This window comes from Podarcis tiliguerta (assembly GCF_965153285.1).
Source record: "Podarcis tiliguerta genome assembly, chromosome: 13".
Taxonomy (NCBI): Eukaryota; Metazoa; Chordata; class Lepidosauria; order Squamata; family Lacertidae; genus Podarcis; species Podarcis tiliguerta.
The window spans coordinates 39,368,870-39,392,477 of NC_139546.1; the positions used below are offsets into that span (position 1 = coordinate 39,368,870).

The 23,608-nt window shown below is 48.1% G+C and overlaps 3 protein-coding genes across 4 annotated transcripts in view; all 3 read left to right on the forward strand.

Moving 5' to 3' along the window:
• The window catches only part of LOC310662829 (pyrin domain-containing protein 1-like), a 742,864-nt gene that overhangs the window by 522,348 nt on the left and 196,908 nt on the right, over positions 1 to 23,608 (forward strand). The window lies entirely within an intron of this gene.
• The window catches only part of LOC310662218 (uncharacterized protein), a 32,549-nt gene continuing 9,273 nt past the window's right edge, over positions 333 to 23,608 (forward strand). Inside the window, exons 1-5 of the mRNA XM_083408992.1 lie at positions 333 to 465; positions 4,039 to 5,276; positions 6,278 to 6,404; positions 7,183 to 7,296; positions 9,006 to 10,492. Coding sequence (XP_083265118.1) covers positions 4,161 to 5,276; positions 6,278 to 6,404; positions 7,183 to 7,296; positions 9,006 to 10,492 — 2,844 coding nt within the window. The 5' untranslated portion in view covers positions 333 to 465; positions 4,039 to 4,160. The remainder of the gene's footprint in view (positions 466 to 4,038; positions 5,277 to 6,277; positions 6,405 to 7,182; positions 7,297 to 9,005; positions 10,493 to 23,608) is intronic.
• On the forward strand, positions 10,495 to 23,188 carry LOC310662786 (nuclear factor 7, brain-like). 2 transcript variants are annotated; one of them, XM_083409897.1, is made up of 6 exons: positions 10,495 to 13,949; positions 15,692 to 15,787; positions 15,884 to 16,117; positions 17,268 to 17,290; positions 17,413 to 17,537; positions 21,656 to 23,188. In XM_083409897.1, the coding sequence occupies exons 1-6, from the start codon at positions 13,602 to 13,604 to the stop codon at positions 22,204 to 22,206; spliced, it is 1,377 nt and encodes a 458-aa protein (XP_083266023.1). In that variant the 5' UTR covers positions 10,495 to 13,601; the 3' UTR covers positions 22,207 to 23,188. The 2 variants fall into 2 exon arrangements, with proteins under 2 accessions (XP_083266023.1, XP_083266024.1); XM_083409898.1 differs by lacking the exon at positions 15,884 to 16,117 and having other exon boundaries at positions 12,793 to 13,949.

Consider the following 23,608-nt stretch of genomic DNA (forward strand, 5'->3'; position numbering starts at 1 on the left):
AACTTGGGAGAAAGCCCTCTCGAACGCAGTAGGCCCTCCTTCCGAGTAAACACTCCTGGCCTCAGGTCCACATTTGCACCCTCTGCAGCGCTCAGGGTTGCAATGCAATGCAATGCGGGTGGGTGGATCTTTGCAGGCAAACCAGCCCCTTATTAGATCAGGCCGGGCAAGGAATAGTTAACCCTACCCACTCTCTTCCCACTGATCCCCCCCCCGCCCCAATATCGCGCCCGTCTCCATGTGCAGAGACACGGAAGGGGAGGGCAGGCAGCGCCTCGTCGGGAGGGGCTCGCGGCAGCGCTCATTTCCTGAGGAGTGGGAGTCCGATCGGTCGATCGGTGCTCGGAGGGGGAGAGAGAAGGGCGGGCTTGCTCTTGCCGGCGAGAGACGCCCCCCAATACTCCCCACGGAAGAGTCTCGAGCTCTCAGCTGCGGAGGAGGCGCCGTGATCATCATTTGGAACAGGTAAAAAAGACGGAGGAAACGCGCGGCAGCAGGAGTTAATGGGGGGCTGCCTGGCTGGGTAGGGGGGGGGCGACACTAGGGCTCTGCTCTCCCTTTCCGTGCATAGGGATTTCCGACTAGGGAGACGCAAGGTGCGCGGGGGGGGGCAATTTGCTTTTTGTACATGCTTCCCCCACCCCGGGCACAGCGTGGGAGCAGAACCCAGGAGTCCCGATCCTCGCCTCCCTCTGTCCCTCCCTCCCTGCAACGCCCCCCTTGCCCCGCTCCGGGCACAGCGTGGGAGGAGAACCCAGGAGTCCGGGTCCTCGCCTCCCTCTCTCCCTCCCTGCAACGCCCCCCTTGCCCCACTCCGGACACAGCGTGGGAGGAGAACCCAGGAGTCCGGGTCCTCGCCTCCCTCTCTCCCTCCCTGCAACGCCCCCCTTGCCCCCACTCCAGGCACGGCGTGGGAGGAGAAGCCAGGAGTCCGGATCCTCGCCTCCCTCTCTCCCTCCCTGCAACGCCCCCCTTGCCCCACTCCAGGCACGGTGTAGGAGGAGAACCCAGGAGTCCGGATCCTCGCCTCCCTCTCTCCCTGCAACGCCCCCCTTGCCCCACTCCGGGCACGGCGTGGGAGGAGAAGCCAGGAGTCCGGATCCTCGCCTCCCTCCCTACAACGCCCCCTCCCCTTGCCTAGAGCTGGTTCCCAGCCTCGTGGAGACGGAGGGGAGGCACAGGCGCCGCTGCCTTTTAACCCAAACAGCAGCCCCGCCCCCTTGCTTCCCTCCCACAGCTGGGGAGGGCGGAGGGAACCCAGGCGTCCTGGCGTCTCCCTCCCTCGGCTTTAACCTATCCATCCCTCTTTCAAGAGAGAAAGCTCAGGAGTCCTGCTGAGACCTCTTGCACGCCCCCTCCATTCATTCCAGCCTCGGGTCCTCCTTCCTCCGACTGGGGTTGGGAGGCAATCCCGAGACCCACCCCATTTTGGAGCCCGGCTATTTCACCTTTCACTTTCCTTTCTGACTTCCGAGCCGCTGCAACAGCCTCCCAATAAGGGGGAGTTTTACTCGCCGACTGCGATGACACTGGGAGAGGATCCCGGCTGAAATCCTGGAGCTGCCAGTCCGTGTAGACAATATTGAGCTTGATGGTCTGCCTGAGTAGAAAGCAGTTTCCTGCGTTCCTTTGGTGTGTGTGTGTAAATTTGTTTACAGTATTTGGTTTTCAGACCAAACTTTTACAATCACATATCCAATATACAATATACAAACAAGATTCCAAAGAATCTCCTGGACTTTCCTCCAACCCTTTGTGAATCTTACTGTTAATAATTTCCTCCTGTATCTTTTATGATAATCCAAATCTTTTACGTCTCCATTATGTCCAAAAATCACCATTAAACTACAGGTGTTATTCCAATCCTACTTACGGTTTTAACTGTTTACAATGGTTTTTAAGATAAATTATAAATTTTCCCCATCCCTTATTAAAATTTTGGTCTTCCTGATTTCTGACTCTTTGGGTCATTTTAGCCATTTTGGCATAATCCATCAACTTGATCTGCCATTCTTCTTTGCTAGGGACTTTATCTTCTTTCCATTTCTGGGCCAATAACATCCACACATCTGTGGTCGCATACATAAATAGTCTTTTCTGCTCCCTTGGGATTTCAGCTCCTAAGATTCCTAAAAGAAAGGCTCCAAGTTTTTTAGAAAAAGTTATTTTAAACATTTTTTCCCCAACTCATTATATATCATTTCCACTGGCGTAGCGTGGGGGGTGCAGGGGGGGGCCGGCCGCACCGGGCGCAACATCTGGGGGTTAGGGTTAGGGGGCGCAAATCCACGGGTTAGGGGGCGCAAATTATTTGCCTTGCCCCGGGTGCTGACAACCCACGCTACGCCACTGATCATTTCCCAAAATTCTTTTACTACCTTACATTTCCACCACATATGATAAAAAGTGCCTTCTTTTTCCTTACATTTCCAACATACATTTGACCCTGTTTTATACATTTTTGCTTTAAAAATTTGCTAATTTACTGGGAGTTAAATACCAACAGTTTCCTGTGTTCCTAATCAGACGATGAGCAGTAGGCCCTGCTCCTCTTTCAACAGCAAATGGAATTGGAGCTATTAGCAGGTCTCATAACACTTTTCTTCCTATGAGAAGTTTTGCGGTTTCTACAGATCAGACTTTTGGGGAAAGGCTTTAGAGCTGCACGCAGCCAAGAAGGCAGACCTTCCTCTGTTCTTCTGCAAACAGTTTCCTGACTTTGACAGTTGATGACATAGCCCAGGTTCCAGGTTCTTTGCTTCTGCAGATGGAGCAGGCTGCTCAGTGATACAGATCTCTTCCTAATCTGCTCCTTGCATTAGGTGTGTGCCCCTGTGCCTTCCCTGCTTCATTTGATCGGGCAAATGTTCTAGAACCCTCCAAGCTTAAGTCCCAAACTGGTTGCGTTGATGCTGAAACTAACCACGGGACAGGATTCCATCCCATATCAGTTGCTGTGTAACTAGTGCACCTGTGTAAATGCCTGTGATTTCCTGCCATTTTGGAGCTGGAGTGACCACGGAAAGCCCTTTACACATCATTATGAACTGGAAGCTTTTATGCTGTGATTCCTACATTGCAGGGGGTTGGACTAGATGAGCCTTGGAGTACCTTCCAACTATGCGATTCTATGATTCTATGAATAAAAACTACAGTCATACCGAGGGCCTTCTCGGTAGTGGCGCCCGCCCTGTGGAACGCCCTCCCACCAGATGTCAAGGAAATAAACAACTACAGTATCTGACTTTTAGAAGACATCCGAAGGCAGTCTTGTTTAGGGAAGTTTTTAATGTTTGATGTTTTACTGTGCTTTTAATATTCTTTTGGGAGCTGCCCAGAGTGGCTGGGGAAACCCAGCCAGATGGGTGGGGTGTAAATAATAAATTGCCGTATTTTCTGTGTATAAGATAACTCCTATTTTTTGAGCCCAAAATTAAATAATTGCAACATTCCGTGTATAAGACGACTCCCAGTTTTAAACTTTAAAAAATTGGGAGAAAATATAGTCTGATACATGGAAAAATACATCATCATCATCAACATCATTATTTTGCAGTGGAAGTCAGACTGGAAAACCAATTTAGTTTTCGACCAGAAGTACCAACAAATGCAATGATATTGTGTGTTTCTAGTCTCTTTCTATTTCTGTAGTGGCAGGTGACTTTTCTGTTTGAGTCCTCTTCTCTTCTGTCTAAGGGTGAAATGTTTAAGTACCCCCCTTCCACACACATACTGTATTTTTTGCTCTATAAGACTCACTTTTTCCCTCCTAAAAAGTAAGGGGAAATGTGCGTGCGTCTTATGGAGTGAATGCAGGCTGCGCAGCTATCCCAGAAGCCAGAACAGCAAGAGGGATTGCTGCTTTCACTGCGCAGCGATCCCTCTTGCTGTTCTGGCTTCTGAGATTCAGAATATTTTTTTTCTTGTTTTCCTCCTCCAAAAACTAGGTGCGTCTTGTGGTCTGGTGCGTCTTATAGAGCGAAAAATACGGTACCTATGTTTTTTAACCATATAACATTTATTTTTCCCACCTCTCAGCTGCCTGGCTTCCTTCAAACTCGCCACTGTCAGGAGATGGCTGCTCAAACACCAAACATAAACTGAGGCTCCAGAACGTGGGATAACCGCCACCACCCATCCTTCTGGAAGCCGGCTGAACTATGACCACCAAGGACAGTGACTCATCAGCTACTTGGGTTCTCCGCTTCCCTTCACCATTAGAACCAGGGGTCCAAATCAGTGTTGAAATGGAGGAGAACTCACCTCCCATTGGGACCATCAAGGAAATCCTCAAGCGCTCTCGCTCCCGCAAGGACCGGATGGATCCGCATGAAGCTATTGTGAAGCCTCAGTGTTGGGAAGTCCGGCAGCAGGTGATTCTCCCCACTCCAGAAGAGGAGGCATCTAAGGCAGATGCACCTGAGGTGATGCTGGAGGATAAAATTGAGACTTGTGTGGTCTCTTTTGAAAACGCCTCTGACCCCAAAGAAGAGAGAGGGACCAAAACGGAAGTGATGGTCAGCCCGGATTGCGTGATTACTATCGAAGAAGAGGAGGTTGACCCTGAAAAGCAGGAGTCACCAGAACCTGAGTTTGTGTCAGATGACGACGACATTGAGGCCTGTGTGGTGTCTTCTGAAGAAGGCTCTCAAAAGGAAGAGGAGACCCAGCCTAAGATCATAGATGGAGGGAGCGTTGAGGACTTCGTTGAGTCTCTTGAACACACAGGTCTCCCTAGAGTAGAAAAGGCCACCCAGACCGAACCGAGACAGAGGGACAGTGCTGAGAGCTGTGAGGCCTCTACCCAGAAGGCAGCCAACTCCAAAGAGGAAGAGTTAATGGAATCTGAGGTGGCATCTAAGGAGGGTGGCCAGGCCAGTTGGGTTTCTCCAGAGAAATCAGAGGACCCTAAAGGAGGAGGAGAAACACAAGAGGCTTGTAACGGCCCAGAACGTCAGGGGGCCATCTTGGGAGAAGGTGGCATTGCCATGGAGACTGCCCGCCAGGGTTTCCGGTGGTTTCGCTACCAGGAAGCTGAGGACCCGCGGAAAGCTTACGGGCAGCTGTGGGAACTTTGCCGCCTTTGGCTGAAGCCGGAGAGCCGCAGCAAGGAGCAGATTCTGGAGCTGCTGGTCCTGGAGCAATTCCTGGCCATTTTGCCTCAGGAAATTCAGAGCTGGGTCTGGCAGCAGCACCCAGAGACGTGTTCGCAGGCCGTGGACCTGGTAGAAAACTTCCTGACAGGCCTTTCTCTGCTTCAGAGACATGGGGAAAAGGTGAGATACCCCATATGGGGGCGGCATGTGGGTTAGCCATGAGGCATGGGGTGGTTTTTTTTGGGGGGAAGGGGTTACTGGAAATTGCAGTGTGGAGCATTGGGCTACCCAGGGTTCGAAGGCTGTATGAGGTTGAGATGGCAGAGTAATTTGATGTGGGTTGAAAAGTGGCGTTGTGACATAAATGCCAATTATAAACACAGGATACATAGTTCCAGAGTTTTGAAGATCAGCCCCAACGCTTTCCAGACTGAAACGCTGAGGAAATGCAGCGAGTTTTACAGGGAAAGGTGGCTGACTTCTTGGGTGTGCTGAGAACTCTTTTATTTTCATGCGCGGCAAATTTCCTGTTTCTATAAATTGCATGTCATTTTCTTTTTTTAAAAAAAGGAAGCATTAATTAGTGAAATAACAAATGGGTATCATACTAGTGAAACAGGCATTTTCAAAGCTTTGATCCACTTTTCACGCACGACAAATATAAATGCTCAATAAAATGAATGTGTTATCGGTGTTTTCTTTACAACTTGTGGAGGGCAGCCTAGGGCTGTGTATTCAGATCCACCTCTGCTTCTCCTTCCACACGATATTAATCAATATTAATCATGTGGGGAAAGGAATGCCTGGAGGAGGTCAGATCCCAAGTCATTTCAGGGGAGCCATGAATACCGAAAACTAAAAAAATCAAGTGATTAAACTCACAAATATATTTAGGGTTAGTGCAGGCGAGAGACAAAATGATAATGCCTTTATTGAAAAAAGGAGTTGGTTTATTTCCTATTGGAATGCAGTTTCGCAAACATAAATTGAATAATTTTGGGGGAAATTTTCTTCATATTTATACTGGTTAAATGTATAAATATGAAGTATTATTATAAATATAAATATAAATATGAAGTAAATATAAATATGAAGTATAAATATAAATATGAAGTATTATTTATAGTATTATTTTTTCCTGCTGCGTGCATGTGCTTAAATGTTATTTTTCATTGTTTCAGGCACTGGTGACCTTTGAAGAGGTGGGTGTGTATTTTTTTGAGGAAGAGTGGAGATTCCTGGGTGAAACTGAGAGGCAGATCTACCGGGAGGTCATGCTAGAGAATTATGAGAATGTCCGGTCACTGGGTGAGAATTGAATGTCTGTAGGATCTCTGAATCAGCTTGGCTGCTCCATTGTTTACATTCATGGTGGGGAGGTGTTGCCAAACCTTTGTCCTATCAAAAATGACAGGAAGTTGTAGCCTTTGGAGGGGCTGCTAGCTCGACTTGACTGCTAAATGTAGCGGTGCTCTCCTTTGAATTACAGTTGATTTATTAACTGCATTCTAAACCACCATCTCAGAGCCATTTACAGATGGGTCATCTGTTGAGTAGAAACAGAGTGATAAATCTTTCATTCTTAGCTGCTCTCTGCATAGATTAACATACCATACTTCATGGCTTCCTGCTCTAGAACACCATTCAAACGTTCAGGATACAATCAAAAAGGAAAATGCAAATACAAAATTTTAACAACTTTTAATGATATTAAATGTGATGGGCTCGATTTGAAGGACCCTGCAGTGACATTTAGGCGTCCCAAGGTTATCGTAAGTTAATGATTCCACACTGCGTTTTGTTCTCATGGACTGGAATATTTCGTTAATGAATAAAGGTTTATGGATGTAGAGGGGAAAGGGCAAGGAAGGGTTAAGTTGCGTGTGTTTGTCCTGCACCAGCAACTTGGTGGAGTGAGAGTGACTCAGCCAGCATGTGAAAGCGACTCAGGAGAATCTAAAGTGTAAATACACTTGTGTTTGAAGCAAGGTTGCCCTTGGCCCCTGCCCGTTTCTTATTATTATTATTAAAAAATCTGTTCTTCTTTAAAATATTCTTTATTTTGTTTCTCTTCTCCACTTTGCAGGATTTCCAGTTCGCAAACCAGATCTGATCTCTAAGATGGAGAGTAGCAAGAACCCAGATCCGTGTTTCCAAGATCTCCAGGAATCAAAAAAAGCTGTCCCACCAAGAGATGCTGGTGAGAAAACGGCTGCCCTTGATGTTACTGGTTTTTATTCTGCATTCAGATTTGAAAGCTTTCACTTCTGTTTATTTGGACACGGCTTATTGTGTTGTCCAAACTCAGTAAACCGTGGTTAATCTTAACCATGGTTTGTTAGAAACAAGCTAAGCTTAAGCCATGCGTTATAAATCTGGTTTCTTTCCACAAAATACAGTTGTATTCAGAAGGTGGTGGACTCTCCTTCATTAGAGGCTAGACAGGTTATCAGGGAGGTTTGTAGGAGAGGCCAGATGGCCAACCAATCAGGGAGGTTGTAGTGGTGGCTCTCCTGCATCCTCAGGAGGTTGGGCTAGATGACATTTGAGGCCCCTCTCAACTCGTAAGATTCTATGAAGCAACTCCTCTCAAGTCCTAAACATGGATTCTGAGAAAGATACAACTGCTTGAGAACCCGTTTGTCAGGAAGACATACGACTTGCCTTCATAATGGGTCCCATAAGGGGTGCACATCACAACACTGCAGTACAGACTTTGGCCATTGTGGTGTAGTGGTTAAGAGCGGTGGACTCGTAATCTGGTGAACCGGGTTTGCATCCCCACTCCTCCACATGCAGCTGCTGGGTGACCTTGGGCCAGTCACGCTTCTCTGAAGTCTCTCAGCCCCACTCACCTCACAGTGTGTTAGTTGGGGAGGAGGAAGGGAAAGGAGAATGTTAGCTGCTTTGAGACTCCTTAGGGTAGTGATAAAGCAGGACATTAAATCCAAACTCCTCCTCCTCCTTCTCCTCCTCCTCCTCCTCCTCCTCCTCTTCTTCTTCTTCTTCTTCTTCGGCTCCCGTGACCCTGGTGGGGACTAACTACAGCCAGCCAAAGACAACCAACCACAGGCTAAGCCACACACAGCCTCTCTCACCACCAAGGAAATACAACAAGTGAATAGTAAGAGAACCTATAGAAGTAACGCTGACACAAAACCCCACACATGGACTAAGTAGAAGGATAGAAGCATAACCACCCCACTTGCCACTCCCCCTCCGCCTCTTCCCCCCTTTTTCTTTTTCTTTCTTCTTCTTCTTCTTCCTAATGTTTAAACCAATTCATAAACCAAGAACTTATGCATTCACCACTAATAATGAAACCTATGTTGTAGATATTTTCCTGCATTTATTATGCTATTTTTGTGATATACAAGTGACATTAGAAAACTTGGTATACTTCTTTGTATAACATTATTCCTGCTTATAAAACCCAATAAAATAAAAATTAAAAACAATAAAGTCAGGGGGGAAAGAAGGCACACTCTCTTTGAACTTAGCTTTGTACTTAGTTTTTCACACATGGTGCCTCCAGTTTGGCTTTATTTTTGTTAAGTACCGTATTTTTTGCACCATAACACTCACTTTTTTCCTCCTAGAAAGTAAGGGGAAATGTCTGTGCGTGTTATGGAGGGAATGCCTACGGGTGGCATGCCTACGGATTTTCCTCTAAAAACTATGTGCGTGTTATGGTCGGGTGCATGTTATAGAGCGAAAAATACAGTAAATCATGACACGGTGTCATGTGTCTTGTGTTGTTGTAATGACCTAATTTTAAGACCTGCTAAGGAACAGGTGATTTGTTATAATGTCCTGATATGTAAAACCACAGAATTCAAAGAGGGTTTACTTCCTTTTTCCTATGACTGCATAATCCTTCCCCATCCTTCTCTTTCTTCTCTTTTCCAGAAGATGCTGAGCTCTTGAGCAAGTCTGAATGTGAGGAGCTGTTGACCTGGAAGGAAGAGAAAGCAGCGGACAGCCCTCCGGTTGTGCCGAGAACCAGAAGCGCTCTCAGAAGTGCGGACAGGGCTGTCAAAAGCAGCCCTCCCAGCACGGACAGCAGCAGCAGGCCCCGCTGGCATCGGACGGAGCCACGATTCACGTGCCCCGACTGCGGCAAGACGTTCCCTTGGCAATCCGCTTTGGCTCGGCACCAGCTCTCGCACGCTAGGGACAAGCCGTACCGGTGCTCGAGCTGCCCCAAGAGCTTCGCCCAGCGCTCAAAGCTGGCCCGGCACCGCTGCCTCCACCCCGGGGACCCCTCCTGCAAGTGCCCCGAGTGCGGGAAGCGCTTCTGTGACCGCCACAAGCTGGCCCGCCACCAGAAGACCCACTCGGGCGAGCGGCCGTACCGCTGCGATGTGTGCGGGCGCGGCTTCTGCCTCAGCTCCAGCCTGCAGCAGCACCGCCGCCGTGTGCACACGGGCAAGCGCCCCCACAGCTGCCCCGAGTGCGGGAGAGGCTTCAGCCGCCGCTCCAACCTCATCCAACACCTCCAGGTGCACCAGCTGCAGTGGCGGCAGCAAGGAGGGACCGGCGGGGAACTCTGCGCGGGAGACGCTGAGCTTGGACCGGGCTCGGACCTTTGCGAGGAGGAGTGGGAATATGAGTGGATTGCGGACGGGCAGGGTGGCGAGCAGGCAGATGATGCGCTCCCTGCTGGAAATAGTGAGGGCAACCCACCCTTGGAGCTCCAGCAGGACAAGGAGATCCTAGAGCTCCACGTTGGGGATTCTGAGCATGGGTGGGACGCGGAGCTCCACAGCGGCAAAATTATGGCGCTCCTGCCTGGGACCCCTGGGCACCAGCAGAGCTTGGAGCTGCGTGCTGGAAACCGCGAGAGCGAGGAAATAGTGGAGCTGCGCGTAGGGGATGGTGAGGAGCACAGATGGATTGAGGAGGAGGAAGATGCCGATTGCCTGCTTATCAGCGACGGAGGGCCCCTCCGCTCTGACAGCCGGGAGAGCTATCCCTGCCTGGATTTGCAGCCCGCCAACCAAAGCTCGCTGGAAGGCAGCGAGGTCCCCCAGTGCACTGACTGCGGGCGGACGTTCACCCGCAACTCCAGCCTTTCCCGCCACCAGCGGAGCCATGCCACGCAGCACCACCACCCGCTGCCCAGCCTGCTGGCCCTGCACCAGCTCACGCACGCCTTGGGGCAGCCCCACACCTGCCCCGACTGCCCCAAGAGCTTCAGCTACCGATCCAAGCTGCTACGCCACCAGATTGTTCACACGGACAAGCGCTCTTTCCAGTGCAGCGAGTGCGGGAAAAACTACAAGGACCATTCGACGCTCCGCCGGCACCAGCGCTTCCACGGCAAGCCGGAGGCCTTGGGGCTGGCTCCCGTGTGGGATGCCTCTCCTTACTCGCGTGACCCCGTGGTGATGATTTTATGAGCGGGAACACCATGCAAATTCCACTGTGGGAAGCGACCGCTTTCTGGTGGGACCCTGGGACCCTAGATTTTGATGAGCCGCATTTGCATTAGCTGGTTGAACAGTTTGTTCTGACCGTGGTCTTGAGGGCGGTTACTGCTTGGAGTTATTTGGAGAAAGGGTTGGGAAAAGGGGGGGTGCACACCATTGCGGATGGGTGGCTGCGAGCCTGGAGATCCAAATAGCCCCCGCTTGCAAATATGCGGGGTTGTAGCTTACTCCTAAAGATTTGTTCAAGCCTACATCCAGAAAGGGGACTTGGGATTTCAAGAGGGGCAACTCCAAAGCCCTTACAGTCTTTAGGTTTCTGCTTGGTGTAATAGGGCACCCCAAACAATGAGTGTTATAAACAGAGAAAGGCTTAGATCAACGCAAGGGAAAAGCTAGCTCTTCCCACTTGCCGGAACAAAGCTGGTGCCGGTCACTTTGGAACAGGTATTCAGGAGCTAGAGCAGGCATAGGCAAACTCGGCCCTCCAGATGTTTTTGGACTACAACTCCCATCACCCCTGACCACTGGTCCTGTTAGCTAGGGATGATGGGAGTTGTAGTCCCAAAACATCTGGAGGGCCGAGTTTGCCTATGCCTGAGCTAGAGGGTTCATCTCCAGGGCCACAACAATGGTCCCCATCCTAAGGACCGATGGCATGGCAAGCCTGTTTTTGGACTGTACCATATCGGCCTGCAGGGTGCTTGCGTGTGTTTAAATCTTTCAGTATTTGGTGGAGGCAAATCTCTTGCACACAGAAAGCCAGCGGGGGCGGGGAGCATTGTTTTAGAACCTTTCTCCCTGACATGCCAGGGAATTGTGTCATTTTTTCTCCCTACAGGGAGCTGTGTAATCCTTCCAGCAGTCTGAAGTGGTACAACCCAGAAACAGAACTCCCAAACTTAAGGGTTCAGGATCAACACAATGCCTCTTTTATTGGAGGCTCAACCAGTCACTTCCTGGCTGTAAATTTTCACCCTCCAGCTTACCTCCAAGTCTCTCTCCTCAGTTCTCAAGCCTGGTCCATTGCAGTGACTTGGTTGAGAGATGGCTAATGGCAGCTCTTTGTTTATTTGTTTCGTCTTGTACATGTTAAGTTTTTTTTTTTATCTGCTATGAACTCTCCGCTGTGGTTTTCCATTGGGCAGGGAAGGTGGCAATACCTACTGGGAGATTCAGCATCATGGGGAGAGTTTTGGGCTGCTTGATTGTACATATGGAAAATAAAATATATTTTCCTTTTTTTGTTTCCATAGCTTTCCTGGCTTAATCCATTGAACTATTATTATTATTATTTTTGGTCTGTAACACATACAACCCCCTTTCATCTGGTGCCCAAAGCGATGGAAGTGTTACTGTTCCATTTCTGGCAGCACAGAGTTCCCATAATAACCTTTAGGGCAATCGTCTGGCTTATGGGATTTGCTTTGTTTTCGACTGGTCCTGCGTGCCCCACCTCCTGGAGCCAGGTGTGAAGCAGTGGCTCATTTGGGCAAATATCTGTGAAGAATTAAGGACCAGGGTGCCTCTGAGCATGTGCTATAAGCCCAGGAATTGCTGAACCATTCATGTAACCAAGCACACAAGTTCATTTCTGGTTTTCCCCAAAGCGTTCCTTTTTAACAACCCAGTTTGCTGCAAATAATAATAATAATAATAATAATAATAATAATAATAATAATAATAATAATGATGAGGGAGGCTTTTTTGTTTTTGCTTTTTTAAAAGACAATTGGGAGACAGAATCGCTCTGCCAATGAACTGCAAGTTTCCTAGAGTTGTATGAATGGTTGAGGGTCTATGTATTATCCACCTGCTCTAGACCACATATTGGCAATTATATTTCTTGAAGGTTTATAGAAATCAATGTTACTAGCAGTCGTAGGACCTGGAGGCTGATCTAGTAGAGATGGACTAGGGGCCGCTGCTCCTAACTCTGACAGGTAAACCTTTATAAACAGGTGAAGTAGACAAAACTTGAAAGTTGAAAAAGGTGTTAGTTTGTTAGAAGTTAAAAATCCCAAAAAGTTTTTAAAAAGCTAAGACCTTCCTTGGAAACATCCAAAATATTTAAAAACATGGGTAAGCTTTAGAGTCCAACAGAACTCTTCTTCATCAGGCTGGATTCTTGCTGCTGGCAAACAGAATAAGTAGGAAGGTGGGTCTGGGGTCTCTTCCAGAGCCTTGAAAGGGGAATGCATCCCAAATAAGGATGTACTCTGTGAGGAAATTGCTGGTCTACTTTCTGCCCACCTCCTCCAGCTCCATATTTAAGGACTATTTGCACCCTGGCAAATAGGCTTTTTATTAAAAGTTAACGTGTTTGCGGCAGTTAGGTTGACCCTGGCCCATGAAATCCCCTTTCTGCTCCATTATTCGGATGGCATGCAAATTCAAAACTTCCAAAACCTTCCACCAGGGTGTGCCTGGTGTTTATTGTTTAATCAAGTGCTTCCATATCCTAGCAGGTGACTGATTACCAGTAACAGAGGAAGTTCTATAGCAGGGCTGCACACTTTAGAAATGCACGTTCTCTCCTGATTCCATTTGGTCTGAAACGCAGAGGGCTGGCAGTGTTTGTACAGGCCCCTTCTGTGCTTTTAGCAGCAGCCTTGTGCGCAGAAATGTAGCAAAGGAATCTTTTCTGGCAAGCTGTGCAATGCAGTAGAGCCAGGTTTTGTTTTTTTAAAAGGGGAGGGGAGCCCACATTGCTTTCGTGAAAGTGTTATGTGCAGAGAGGGTGGGTTGCTAAACATCTGTGTTCCCGCACCCACACCCCTGTGAGCGATAAGTGCAAATCTTGGGCGTTTGGGAGCAAAGTTCAGCATTGGATTTCTGACAGGCGCAGGCAGTGGCTGGATCAAGCCAGAAGCTCCACAACTTGACAGCTTGGACCACTGGATTGCTGTCTCCTAACTCCAGCAGAGACATCTGGGCGTTTTGGGGGTGGGCAGGCAGGAAAGACGGCCGAACAGCAGACTTGGGGATCCTCTTCCCAGCTACAATATTGTGGTGGGCAGGGAGGAGGACTGGGACCCAAGTTTCTTGAAGTTCCTAGGAGCGACCTGCCTTCGCCATGGCTTCCTCCACACACTTTGAGGACCTCGTTACGGATTTCTCCTGCCCCGTATGCCTGGAGTGGTTCTGGGAGCCGGTTGCCCTCCCTTGCGGCCACCTCTATTGCCAGGCTTGCATCGAGGCAGCGTGGGGAGTCCCTGGCAGCAAGCCCATCTGTCCTCAGTGCCGGGAGCAGTTTCCAGAGAGGAGGTACACGCCGTGCAAGCTCCTGGGGACCTTGATTCACCGAATTGGCGGGATGAGAGCCGGGGAGGCCGAGGAAGGTCGACGCACCGAGCCCAGAGAATCTGCGCTGCGCCAGAATGGCACGCTGACCTCTGTCCAGGAGACCACAAAGCTGTACAAGGTGCGGGGGGAAGAGTCCCAGCAGAGCCCCCTGTGTCCTGTTCCCAGATGGCTAGTAATAGTGATGAATGGGGTGCTGAGAGCACAATGGGTAGGAACTGGGAGTCGAGAGAAAGGCTGCCAGCTTTTCTATGGCTGGCTGGCTGAATTAGCATTATTAAGGGATCTCAAAGTGACTTATGCAAGCTCGCTGAGTGACCTTGGGCCAGTCACAGGCTCTCAGCCTAACCTACCTAACAGGGTTGTTGTAGACAGCGGGGGGAGCCATGTATGCTACCTTGAGCTCCTTGGAGTAAAAGGTAGGATGTAAATGCTCTTGTTATTATTATTATTATTATTATTATTATTATTATTATTATTATCATTATCAAATAATGAAGACATTCCCATGCATTTAACACTACTCCAGCAGCTGGTTTGTTAACCATTCCCTGCTCCCTTTAATGGATAAATGTTCGAGTGTTTTATAGCAAGGGCTGAGTTTCCTTTGGATAAGACAGCACTGGAAACCTCTATTGCCTCCCCCACTCCCAAATTGCACCTGTATTGGAATTATTTTTAAATGTTTGATTGCTTGTGCATTTGGCATATAAATTTAGCAAATAAGACAGAAAACGGACAAGCAACACCTGTCCCGATTGGCAGCAAACTAGGAACTACACAAATAATATCATTATTCCATGCAAGGAATCTAGTTACAGCTTGACTTCTCTACTGCCTTTGTAAGAGATGTTTGCTTACAAACATACAAGCAGAGCAGAGTGGAATCAAGCCCCCCACCGGGTTAGTAGGCAATCCACTTCCTATACAGTGGTACCTCGGGTTAAGAACTTAATTCGTTCCGGAGGTCCGTTCTTAACCTGAAACTGTTCTTAACCTGAAGCACCACTTTAGCTAATGGGGCCTCCCGCTGCTACCGTGCCGCTGCTGCGCGATTTCTGTTCTCATCCTGAAGCAAAGTTCTTAACCCGAGGTAATATGTCTGGGTTAGCGGAGTCTGTAACCTGAAGCATCTGTAACCCGAGGTACCACTGTATCGGCATCAGATATCTTTAAATGGGTGACTTTTTATTCAGTCAGTGAATAGTTCTTCCAGTTTGTCTGCCTAAATTAAAATGGCAAAATACCCTCCCAGTTGTCTCTATTGCTCCCCAAAGTGATACATGTTGGATTCCAAAAGCAGGAGCCATCAAGGGACACCCAGCCCTTTTGCAGTGGCGTAGCGTGGGTTGTCAGCACCCGGGACAAGGCAAGTAATTTGCGCCCCCTAACCCGGAGCAAGGCAAGTAATTTGCGCCCCCCCCCCCCCGCTGCACTGTCGCTCCCCCAGATAGTCCCTCGCTCTCTCTCCGCACCGCACCACACGCCTGGCACCCTCCCCTCCACAGTGGGCGGCGACCCGGCGGCTCGCATCGGATTCGCACAGCCAGCACTGCAGTGAGAGAGAGTGAGTGAGCCAGGTAGGGGCAGAGAGCTGCGAGTGCAAGCGCGCCCCCCCAGATGTTGCGCCCGGTGCGGCCGGCCCCCCCTGCACCCCCCACGCTACGCCACTGCTCTTCTGTGTAGACCTTAATTTCTCATTGGAGTTTATATCACACAGAACCATTGGAATAGGTCCATGCAATGGGAGACAATCAAATTCATGGCAAGCAGGTGACATTTTTTTCCTGGTGTGGACAATTTTTGAATGGTCAGGTTACTGTTAAATGTGTATTTTTAATTTCCACTCGCCATCTTGAATAGGAGGAGCTGTCTCTGGCTGTTTTGCGGATGGAATCTAACCTGACCAAACTTGTCCTGCTTACGAGGGAGGAGGAAGAGAAGCTCCAGAACCACCAGGTGAAGAAGACTGGGGTGGTGAGGAGAAACTTAATGAAGGCAAGAAGCTCATATATCTGGGAGGGAAATATGCTTAGATCTCTCTCTGGTTGCTAGGCAGTTTTGCTAAGTCTGGATGACCACATCTCCACTGAATACAAGCATCTCCATCGCTTCCTCTATGCTCACGAGGAAGCGTGCAAGGCAAGGCTGGAGGAGGAAGGGGCACACGTTCTTCGGGAGATGGAGGAGAGACTGAGAGCGCTGAGGGAGTCTTGCCAGCTGGGCCAGCAGCTGCTGTTGGAGGCTGAGGGTCACCTGCAGTTACAAGACTCTGCAAGCTTCCTAGCGGTAAGGAGAAAACAGGCTTCCATGGAGATTCTACTGCTGGAACTGTAATAAGAAAAACTTATGGGGTATTCCGGAGCCCGCACAGAGTCCTTAAGTGGGTTCTCTATCGGTAGGAGAAAACAGAGGCCAACCAGAGTATACTGAGAAGCAAAGCAGCTAGTAAGCCTGATCTTTATTAAATTATTGCAACAGGGTCCTCGCCAGACCCAGGAGGGAGGAGAACCCTGAACAATGGTGCACAAGCCCTTATATAGACTTTTGAAATTGCCCACCCTGTAGCCCAAGACGTCATACATCACAGAAGGAGGCGGTCTACAGCAGAAATCCTGTCTGCCAGGATACCTGATGATGGTCACTGATTGCATTACCTGGGCAGTCTGGCCATTCTTTTGTGATGGTTAATGCTTTAGTTTAGTTTAGGATCACTGCCTTGCCGTGGCGAAGGGGCTTGAAGAACTCAGAGAAGCTATGAACTATGCCGAGCAGGGCACCCAAGATGAACAGGTCATAGTGGAGAGTTTTGACCAAATGTGATCCACCTGGAGCAGGAATCGGCAAGCCACTCCAGTATCCCTGCCAAGAAAACTCCATGGACAAAATGCTTTAGTTCCTGAATCCAGGTCACAGGCTCACCCTATTCATACATAAATACACCCTTAAGACAGGATTTGCAAGCAAAAAGACAAAAGGCCTCCCTTCCTGCAGAGGAATATTTGAGGCCATTGGGAGAGTCAAATTGGCTCTCCCATACTATTTCAGACACATTGTTCATATATTTAGATCAGCGTGCATTTATGAATACTTATCCTATATTTGAGACCTTAAAATTCTTATAAAAGCTTATAAAATCGAAAAATCTCAGGGCAGTTCACAGAATAACTGTGCTGGTCCTTGGGGGTGATGCTGAAGTTGGTGGGGATTCTGTTTTGATGATGTTTGGCCTCACTGGTGACCTTGCGGGTGATACTATGATTGCGAGATGGATGAGGAAGGGCGTTTAAGCAGGCAGTTTGTTGCTACTTGCAAAAAAATAGCAAAGCCAGGAACTCCCGGCTTTAGTAAGTCAAAATTATAAAAATTTCAAATCTCCTTGGTATTGTTCTAAACATATGTTTCCCCTTTGTCCCCCCCCCCCCTTTCCCATGCGCAGGGAATACATTCTCTCCTGAACAGGTGAGTGAACCAAAAAGAAAAGAGTAATTTCTTATTCATGAAGAAACCCCCCCCCCATTTTTATTTTAGTTATTAACATCTACTTGTATGTGTGTGATTGTTTTCCCTCCCACCTGGCTAAGGGTGAAGCAACAACAAGCCACACCAACGTTTCCACTTATGCGCCCCATACTACAGACCCTTGGCCAGTTCAAGGGGCCTCTACAGTGTGCCGCTTGGAGGGAAATGAAATCTGCACTCGGCATAGGTAACGGTGATGTTGGGGAGAACTCAAAAAGCGTCCTTGTTGCCTTTTCTGAGTGGACCGCATGAACAAATCTTGACTCAGACTGATTGTATTCCTTCTCCACTGGGGCGACTTCTTCTTCTTCTTCTTCTTCTTCTTCTTCTTCTTCACTCGTAGCCGATGAACACAGTCTTAACAGTGGGTCTGTAAGTGACTGTGGAGGCCAATTCTGGATCCACACGCAGTGGCGTAGCGTGGGTTGTCAGCACCCGGGGCAAGGCAAGTAATTTGCGCCCCCTAACCCGTTGAGCCAGGTAGGGGCAGAGAGCTGCGAGTGCGAGCGCCCCCCCCAGATGTTGCGCCCGGTGCGGCCGGGCCCCCCCTGTACCCCCCACGCTATGCCACTGTCCACACGTCCTTCCACAGTGGGGACATAGGTTTCTGGATGGGAGTTGATCATGGCGAGGGTTTTGCCAAGCGTGCCTTCCTCTTAGCACGTTTCTCCCTTTCATCCTGAGTTCAAGCGTCTTCAGAGCTCATGACGTCTTTGGTAAAGGCTGTTCTCTAATTGGAGCACTCGCAGGCTAGTGTTTCCCAGTTGTCGGTGTTTATACTACAATTTTATTTTTTTTGCCTTGAGAGTATTTGAACCTCTTTTGTTGACCACTGGCATTACGCTTTCCATTTTTAAGTTCAGAATAGAGTAGTTGCTTTGGAAGGCGATAATCAGGCATCTGTTCAACATGACCAGTCCAATGAAGTTGATGTTGAAGAATCATTGCTTTGACACTGGTGATATAGAGTACAGTGGTACCTCGGGTTACAGACGCTTCAGGTTACAGACTCTGCTAACCAAGAAATAGTACCTCAGGTTAAGAACTTTGCTTCAGGATGAGAACAGAAATCATGCTGCGGTGGTGCAGCGGCTGCAGGAGGCCCCATTAGCTAAAGTGGTACCTCAGGTTAAGAACGGACCTCTGAAACGAATTAAGTACTTAACCCGAGGTACCACTGTATTTACTTCTTTCAGTACACTGGCATTAGTTCCCTTGAGTAGGGCAGACTCTCCCAGCAGTGGATTGCTAGCCAGTTCCTAGTGTGGGACACATGGCGGCTGCTGCTGATTCCTGACAATAGTAAAAACAGGAAGCTCCTTTTTACCATGGGTCAATCTAGCTCAGTATTGTGCAATGTCTACACCAGGGGAGGGGAACCTGTGGCCCACCTCTCGCCATCCCTGTGCCTTGGTCATGCTCACTGGGGCTGGGCAGTTGTAGTTCAGCAGCATCTGGAAGGAACCCCAGGTTTCTTACCCCTGGTCTGCACTGAGGGGCAGTGTCTTTCCAAGGGTTCAGGCAGGGATTTTTCTTTCCCTTTGTATGTGAGGATGCCAGGAATTGAATGTGGTACAGTCATACCACGTTTGCTTCAGGTTGTGCGTTTTCAGGTTGCGTCCTGCGGCGACCCGGAAGTACCGGAAAGGGTTACTTCCGGGTTTCGCTGCTCACGCATGCGCAGATGCACAAAATAACACTGCGCATGCGCAGAAGCGGTGAATCGTGACACGCGCAGATGCGGGTTGCGTTCTTATCAGGTTGCGAACGGGCCTCTGGAATGGATCCCGTTTGCAACCAGAGGTATCACTGTATTTATTTATTTTTTGCACACCAAACCTCTGCCCCACCGCTGACCGCTTCCCATTTTTGCAGAGGTGCTGGACTACGTGGGCTTTTTGATCCTGCAAGGCCCTCATCTTGTGTTCTAAACAAGAGATTGACACAGATTAGTTCTGCTTAACAGTTAAGAGATCTTGAGTACCTATGTATTTACTGTTCAACCCACCTGTAGCAGCTGGCCCCTGTGGGCTCGCTCAGCTTGGCTGGGGATTCTGTGGGTCATGCAGAAGGCGAGAGGGAATGACTCAGAGTGCTCTGCAGTGAGTCAGGGAGCAGTGAAAGGACACCCAGGTGTTGATGCTGAGAAAACAGATAATGAAGGAATCTGCATTCAACAGGATCTTTGTGATTAGGCGAGGACCTGACCTAGGAAGAGCTATGTATACCAAGCCAATTAAAGATCAGGCCAGGAGCTAATAAGGCTCAGGGATGACCTAACAGAACGGCAGAGGAAAAAGATGAGTCAATTACAGATCATGAGTAATGGATTTATGATTTATGTTAAGGCCAGGGACAGGACACCCACCTTCCACTATCCCCTGTCTGGCTCCATCTAGCAGATTTGGAATGAAATGTCTCAACAACAGATGTTTTAAATTACTTTGCTTTGACCACTCCCAGTGCTTGGAAAAATCTGTCAAAATCTTCAGTCATTTGAAAACTAGGAAGTGGAATAAAAAATTAACACCAGGGAGTTATAAAGTACCTTTTGCAAATTTACAAAGAACAAAACAAGCTTTCTTGGATTTGCTGAAAACCCTTTCAGCACTTCCTTCTCGAATTCCTCCTCTTTTCCAGGGATAAATTCTACTTTTAGTTGAGTATTTTTGTGCATTTACTTGATTGAGGGGGGCGGTTCCCCCTGGTTATGCTCACGGGGAATGCATGTTGACCTCTTAACTCACTGAATCCAGTGATTTTGGGTGTGCCGTTTGTATTAGTGCTGGCTCACGAAACGTCTAGTATTTAGAGCAGAGCTGGGGAACCACCATGTGTTGCCTAACTATGACTCTTGCCATCTCAGACTATTAAGTTTATACCTTCCTTATACATTAAGCCAGGCATCCCCAACCTTCGGCCCTCCAGATGTTTTGGACTCCAATTCCCATCATCCCTGACCACTGGTCCTGTTAGCTAGGGATCATGGGAGTTGTAGGCCGAAACATCTGGAGGGCCGCAGGTTGCGGGTGCCTGCATTAAGCTACAGTCCCAGAGAATCCACTTTGTCCCTGGATAAGTCGTACTTCAGAGTAGATCTACTTAACACTGACCACTGTTCATGTTGGCTGGTGCTGAGGGAGTCAACAGCACTTAGGAGGTCACAGGTTCCCTAACTGTGATTCAGATGGTAGGAACCATTCCCAAGGCTCGAAAGACCCTTCCCTGCAGACCATATGGGGGGTGCTAAGAGTGGCAGAAGGGGCCCTCTGGGTTGTCCCACCGCCCTCAGAAACTCAGTGGGGTGGTGGCCAAGGAACTGGCATTCTCTGGTGCAGCTTCTGAATTGTGGAAGTGCCTCCTCACAGTTGTGGCTAGCCCCTTCATTATACAACTTTCGGAGACTGCTGAAGCTGCACCCTGCTTATTATTAGCCCCCCCCAATTTCTGTGGGTTTAAGTTGTTTCAAACTGTTTTTACAATTGCATTTTAATTGTTGTAACCCACCCTGGGAACGTAGGGTGAAAAGTGGGTAATAAATTATAGGCATAATAATAATAATAATAATCCGCTGCGAGTTTGTGTAAGTCTTCAATCATAGAAGGGAGCGGCATTTTTATTTTTCCAGTTCATCAGTATCAGTCTTGCCACGGACAAATTCAGCAATATTTGGAATTCATTCTTACAAATGCTCTACAAATACTTCCTGCAGCCAATCAGAAGCCGCGATTTGGTTTTCAAAAGTTTTGGAAGTCGAATGGAATTCCGGAACAGATTCCGTTCGACTTCCAAGGTATGACTGTATACAGTTTTGGGTTTTTCCCCTCCCCCTTTTATTTTCCTTTCTACACGGGTTCTGTTTCTATTTTTCTTTCTTCTTCTCTTTTATTTATGTCTCATCATGTTTAGTGCACATATAATTACCGTATTTTTCGCTCTATAAGACGCACCAGACCACAAGACGCACCTAATTTTTGGAGGAGGAAAACAAGAAAAAAAAATTCTGAATCTCAGAAGCCAGAACAACAAGAGGGATCGCTGCACAGCGAAAGCAGAAATCCCTCTTGCTGTTCTGGCTTCTGGGATAGCTGCGAGCCTGCATTCACTCCATAAGACGCACAAACATTTCCCCTAACTTTTTAGGAGGGATAAAGTGAGTCTTATAGAGCAAAAAATACGGTATATACTTTTTAAACTTTCAATAAAGATGTTTATAAAATAAATATCATCATCATCATCATCAGGCTATGAAATGCAAGGACAACTTGATTTTAAAATTTGCTCTCTCCCTCCGCCATTTTGCAGACTTCCCCCGGATAACCCTGGACCCTGAAACAGCACACCCATGTCTTGTCCTATCAGATGACTACACTTGTGTCCGGGACGGAAACCTGCGCCAGGAAGTCCCAGACACGCCCATGCGGTTCAACTACTGTGTAGCTGTGTTGGGTTGCCAGAGTTTCTCCTCGGGGAAGCACTATTGGGAAGTGGAAGTTGTCAACAAGCTCTCTTGGACCTTAGGCCTGGTTAGCGTTTCTATCAACCGCAAAGGCAAAATCGCTGCCTCCCCTGGTAGTGGATACTGGGTAATCCGGCTGCGAAATGGCGTTGAGCTCATGGCCAAGGACGACCCGCCTCAAAGGCTGTGCCCCACATCCTTCCCCAAGAGAGTTGGGGTTTATCTGGACTATAATGGGGGCCTGGTGTCTTTCTGTGATGCTTCTACCATGGCCCACCTTTACACTTTTGCGAGTTCTAGGTTCAAAGGGAGGTTGTGCCCCTATTTTTGCCCTGGGCTGTACAATTCAGGGAAAAATGCAACCCCCTTAAAAATATGCCACCTTCCACTATGGTAGAGGAAAAAGAACATCTCCTGTTCTGTTTTTCTTTTCTCAACTCACACCTGCTTCTGAAAGGACGATGCCCTGGACATATCGTAAGCAGATGGTTCTTTAAACTCCCATCGTACAAAGAATATTATTGTATTTATTTTAAAGGGGAAACTCCTCCCAAGGCAATTAAAATGCACACAGTGCAACAATAAAATAATTCAAAGGCCAAACACCAAAATAAACCCCAAAACACCAGCCCACAACATGCCACAGCTATAACAAGACCATAACCAAGTCAAGAAAAAGCAGACAAGAACAGATGGATCTACAAGGCATTCCTAGAGAATCTCCTTCAGTGAAAATAGTAGTGTTTCTTATTTATTCGTCCGCAGAAAAGGGTAGGCCCCTGGAGATTGCTGCTATGTTTAAAGAGCTACTCGGGAAAACCCAATATAGGTAAAGACTGCAGTAAAATAGAGGTTTATCCCCCAACTATCAGTGCAGTTGGTAGTGGGGACTGTCACAAAGTCCATTTGAAAGAGGCACAAGAACAAAGTTTGGAGTGGGATCATGGAGGAGAAGGCGTCTTTCCCCTGAACTGTGCCCGCCACCTCTAAGGAGCAACGTGATTTTGAAACGGTACTTCTCAGACTTCATGAACTTGGGATTTGAACCCCCCTCCCCAACCCATCTCTTAGCAAGGAAGCGCATAGACACCTCAGCAAAGGCAGTATAGATGAATGCGGCACCTGCTCTTTGTGTAGGGATGTGTGGATTGAGGTAATAACCCAACACACTGGCATTAGGAAAGGACCAGAATAGGCAAGCTTGGCTCTGGGTGTGTATCGCCCCAGGCAATTTGCCCTCCAGTGGCCTCTTCTAGGAAACTTACCCAGTTGTTGGGGTTCTTGGGCCCCAGCAGCTTCTGAGGGATTCCATGAACTGGCCTTAGACTTTAAGCTGCAGTGTATTCTAAGTGCTTAATAAACTTTTGCTCTATGTAAAAGTGTCTTAGGACTGAAATCCTGTTTTGAGGCATGTGGGGGGTCTATGCAGATACAAGTGTGTTATGATTGTTGGTCTGGGGATCAGATAGGGCATATTCACTCATGTTTTGCAAATGGCTCCCCAACTGGATTTCCCTTTTTGTGCAAGATGACTGCAAATTTCCCTGGGCAGATCCAGTGGTTTTTTTTCGGGGGGGGGGGACACAGGGGGATGCATACCCCTAAACATTTTGTGAATTTTTGTACTTTTGTCCATTTACTGTTTTTATTTTCCCCAAATTGAACCCCAAAACGGTGATTTTCTTGAGTCAAAATAAGAGCACCCCTAAATATTTTTTAAAGAAAAAAAGCACAGGGTAGATCCATCTGTAACATCTCTTGCCGCAGCATCCTTTGGATGAGAGAGCACTGGAGACTTA

Bases quoted from the DNA above. Each gene is read 5' to 3' on its own strand.
- LOC310662786 (XM_083409897.1), top strand. From the start codon at position 13,602: ATGGCTTCCTCCACACACTTTGAGGACCTCGTTACGGATTTCTCCTGC. The intron at 15,788-15,883 runs GTGAAGAAGACT...TCTGGTTGCTAG, and splicing joins AGAAGCTCCAGAACCACCAG to GCAGTTTTGCTAAGTCTGGA. The intron at 16,118-17,267 runs GTAAGGAGAAAA...TCCCATGCGCAG, and splicing joins ACTCTGCAAGCTTCCTAGCG to GGAATACATTCTCTCCTGAA.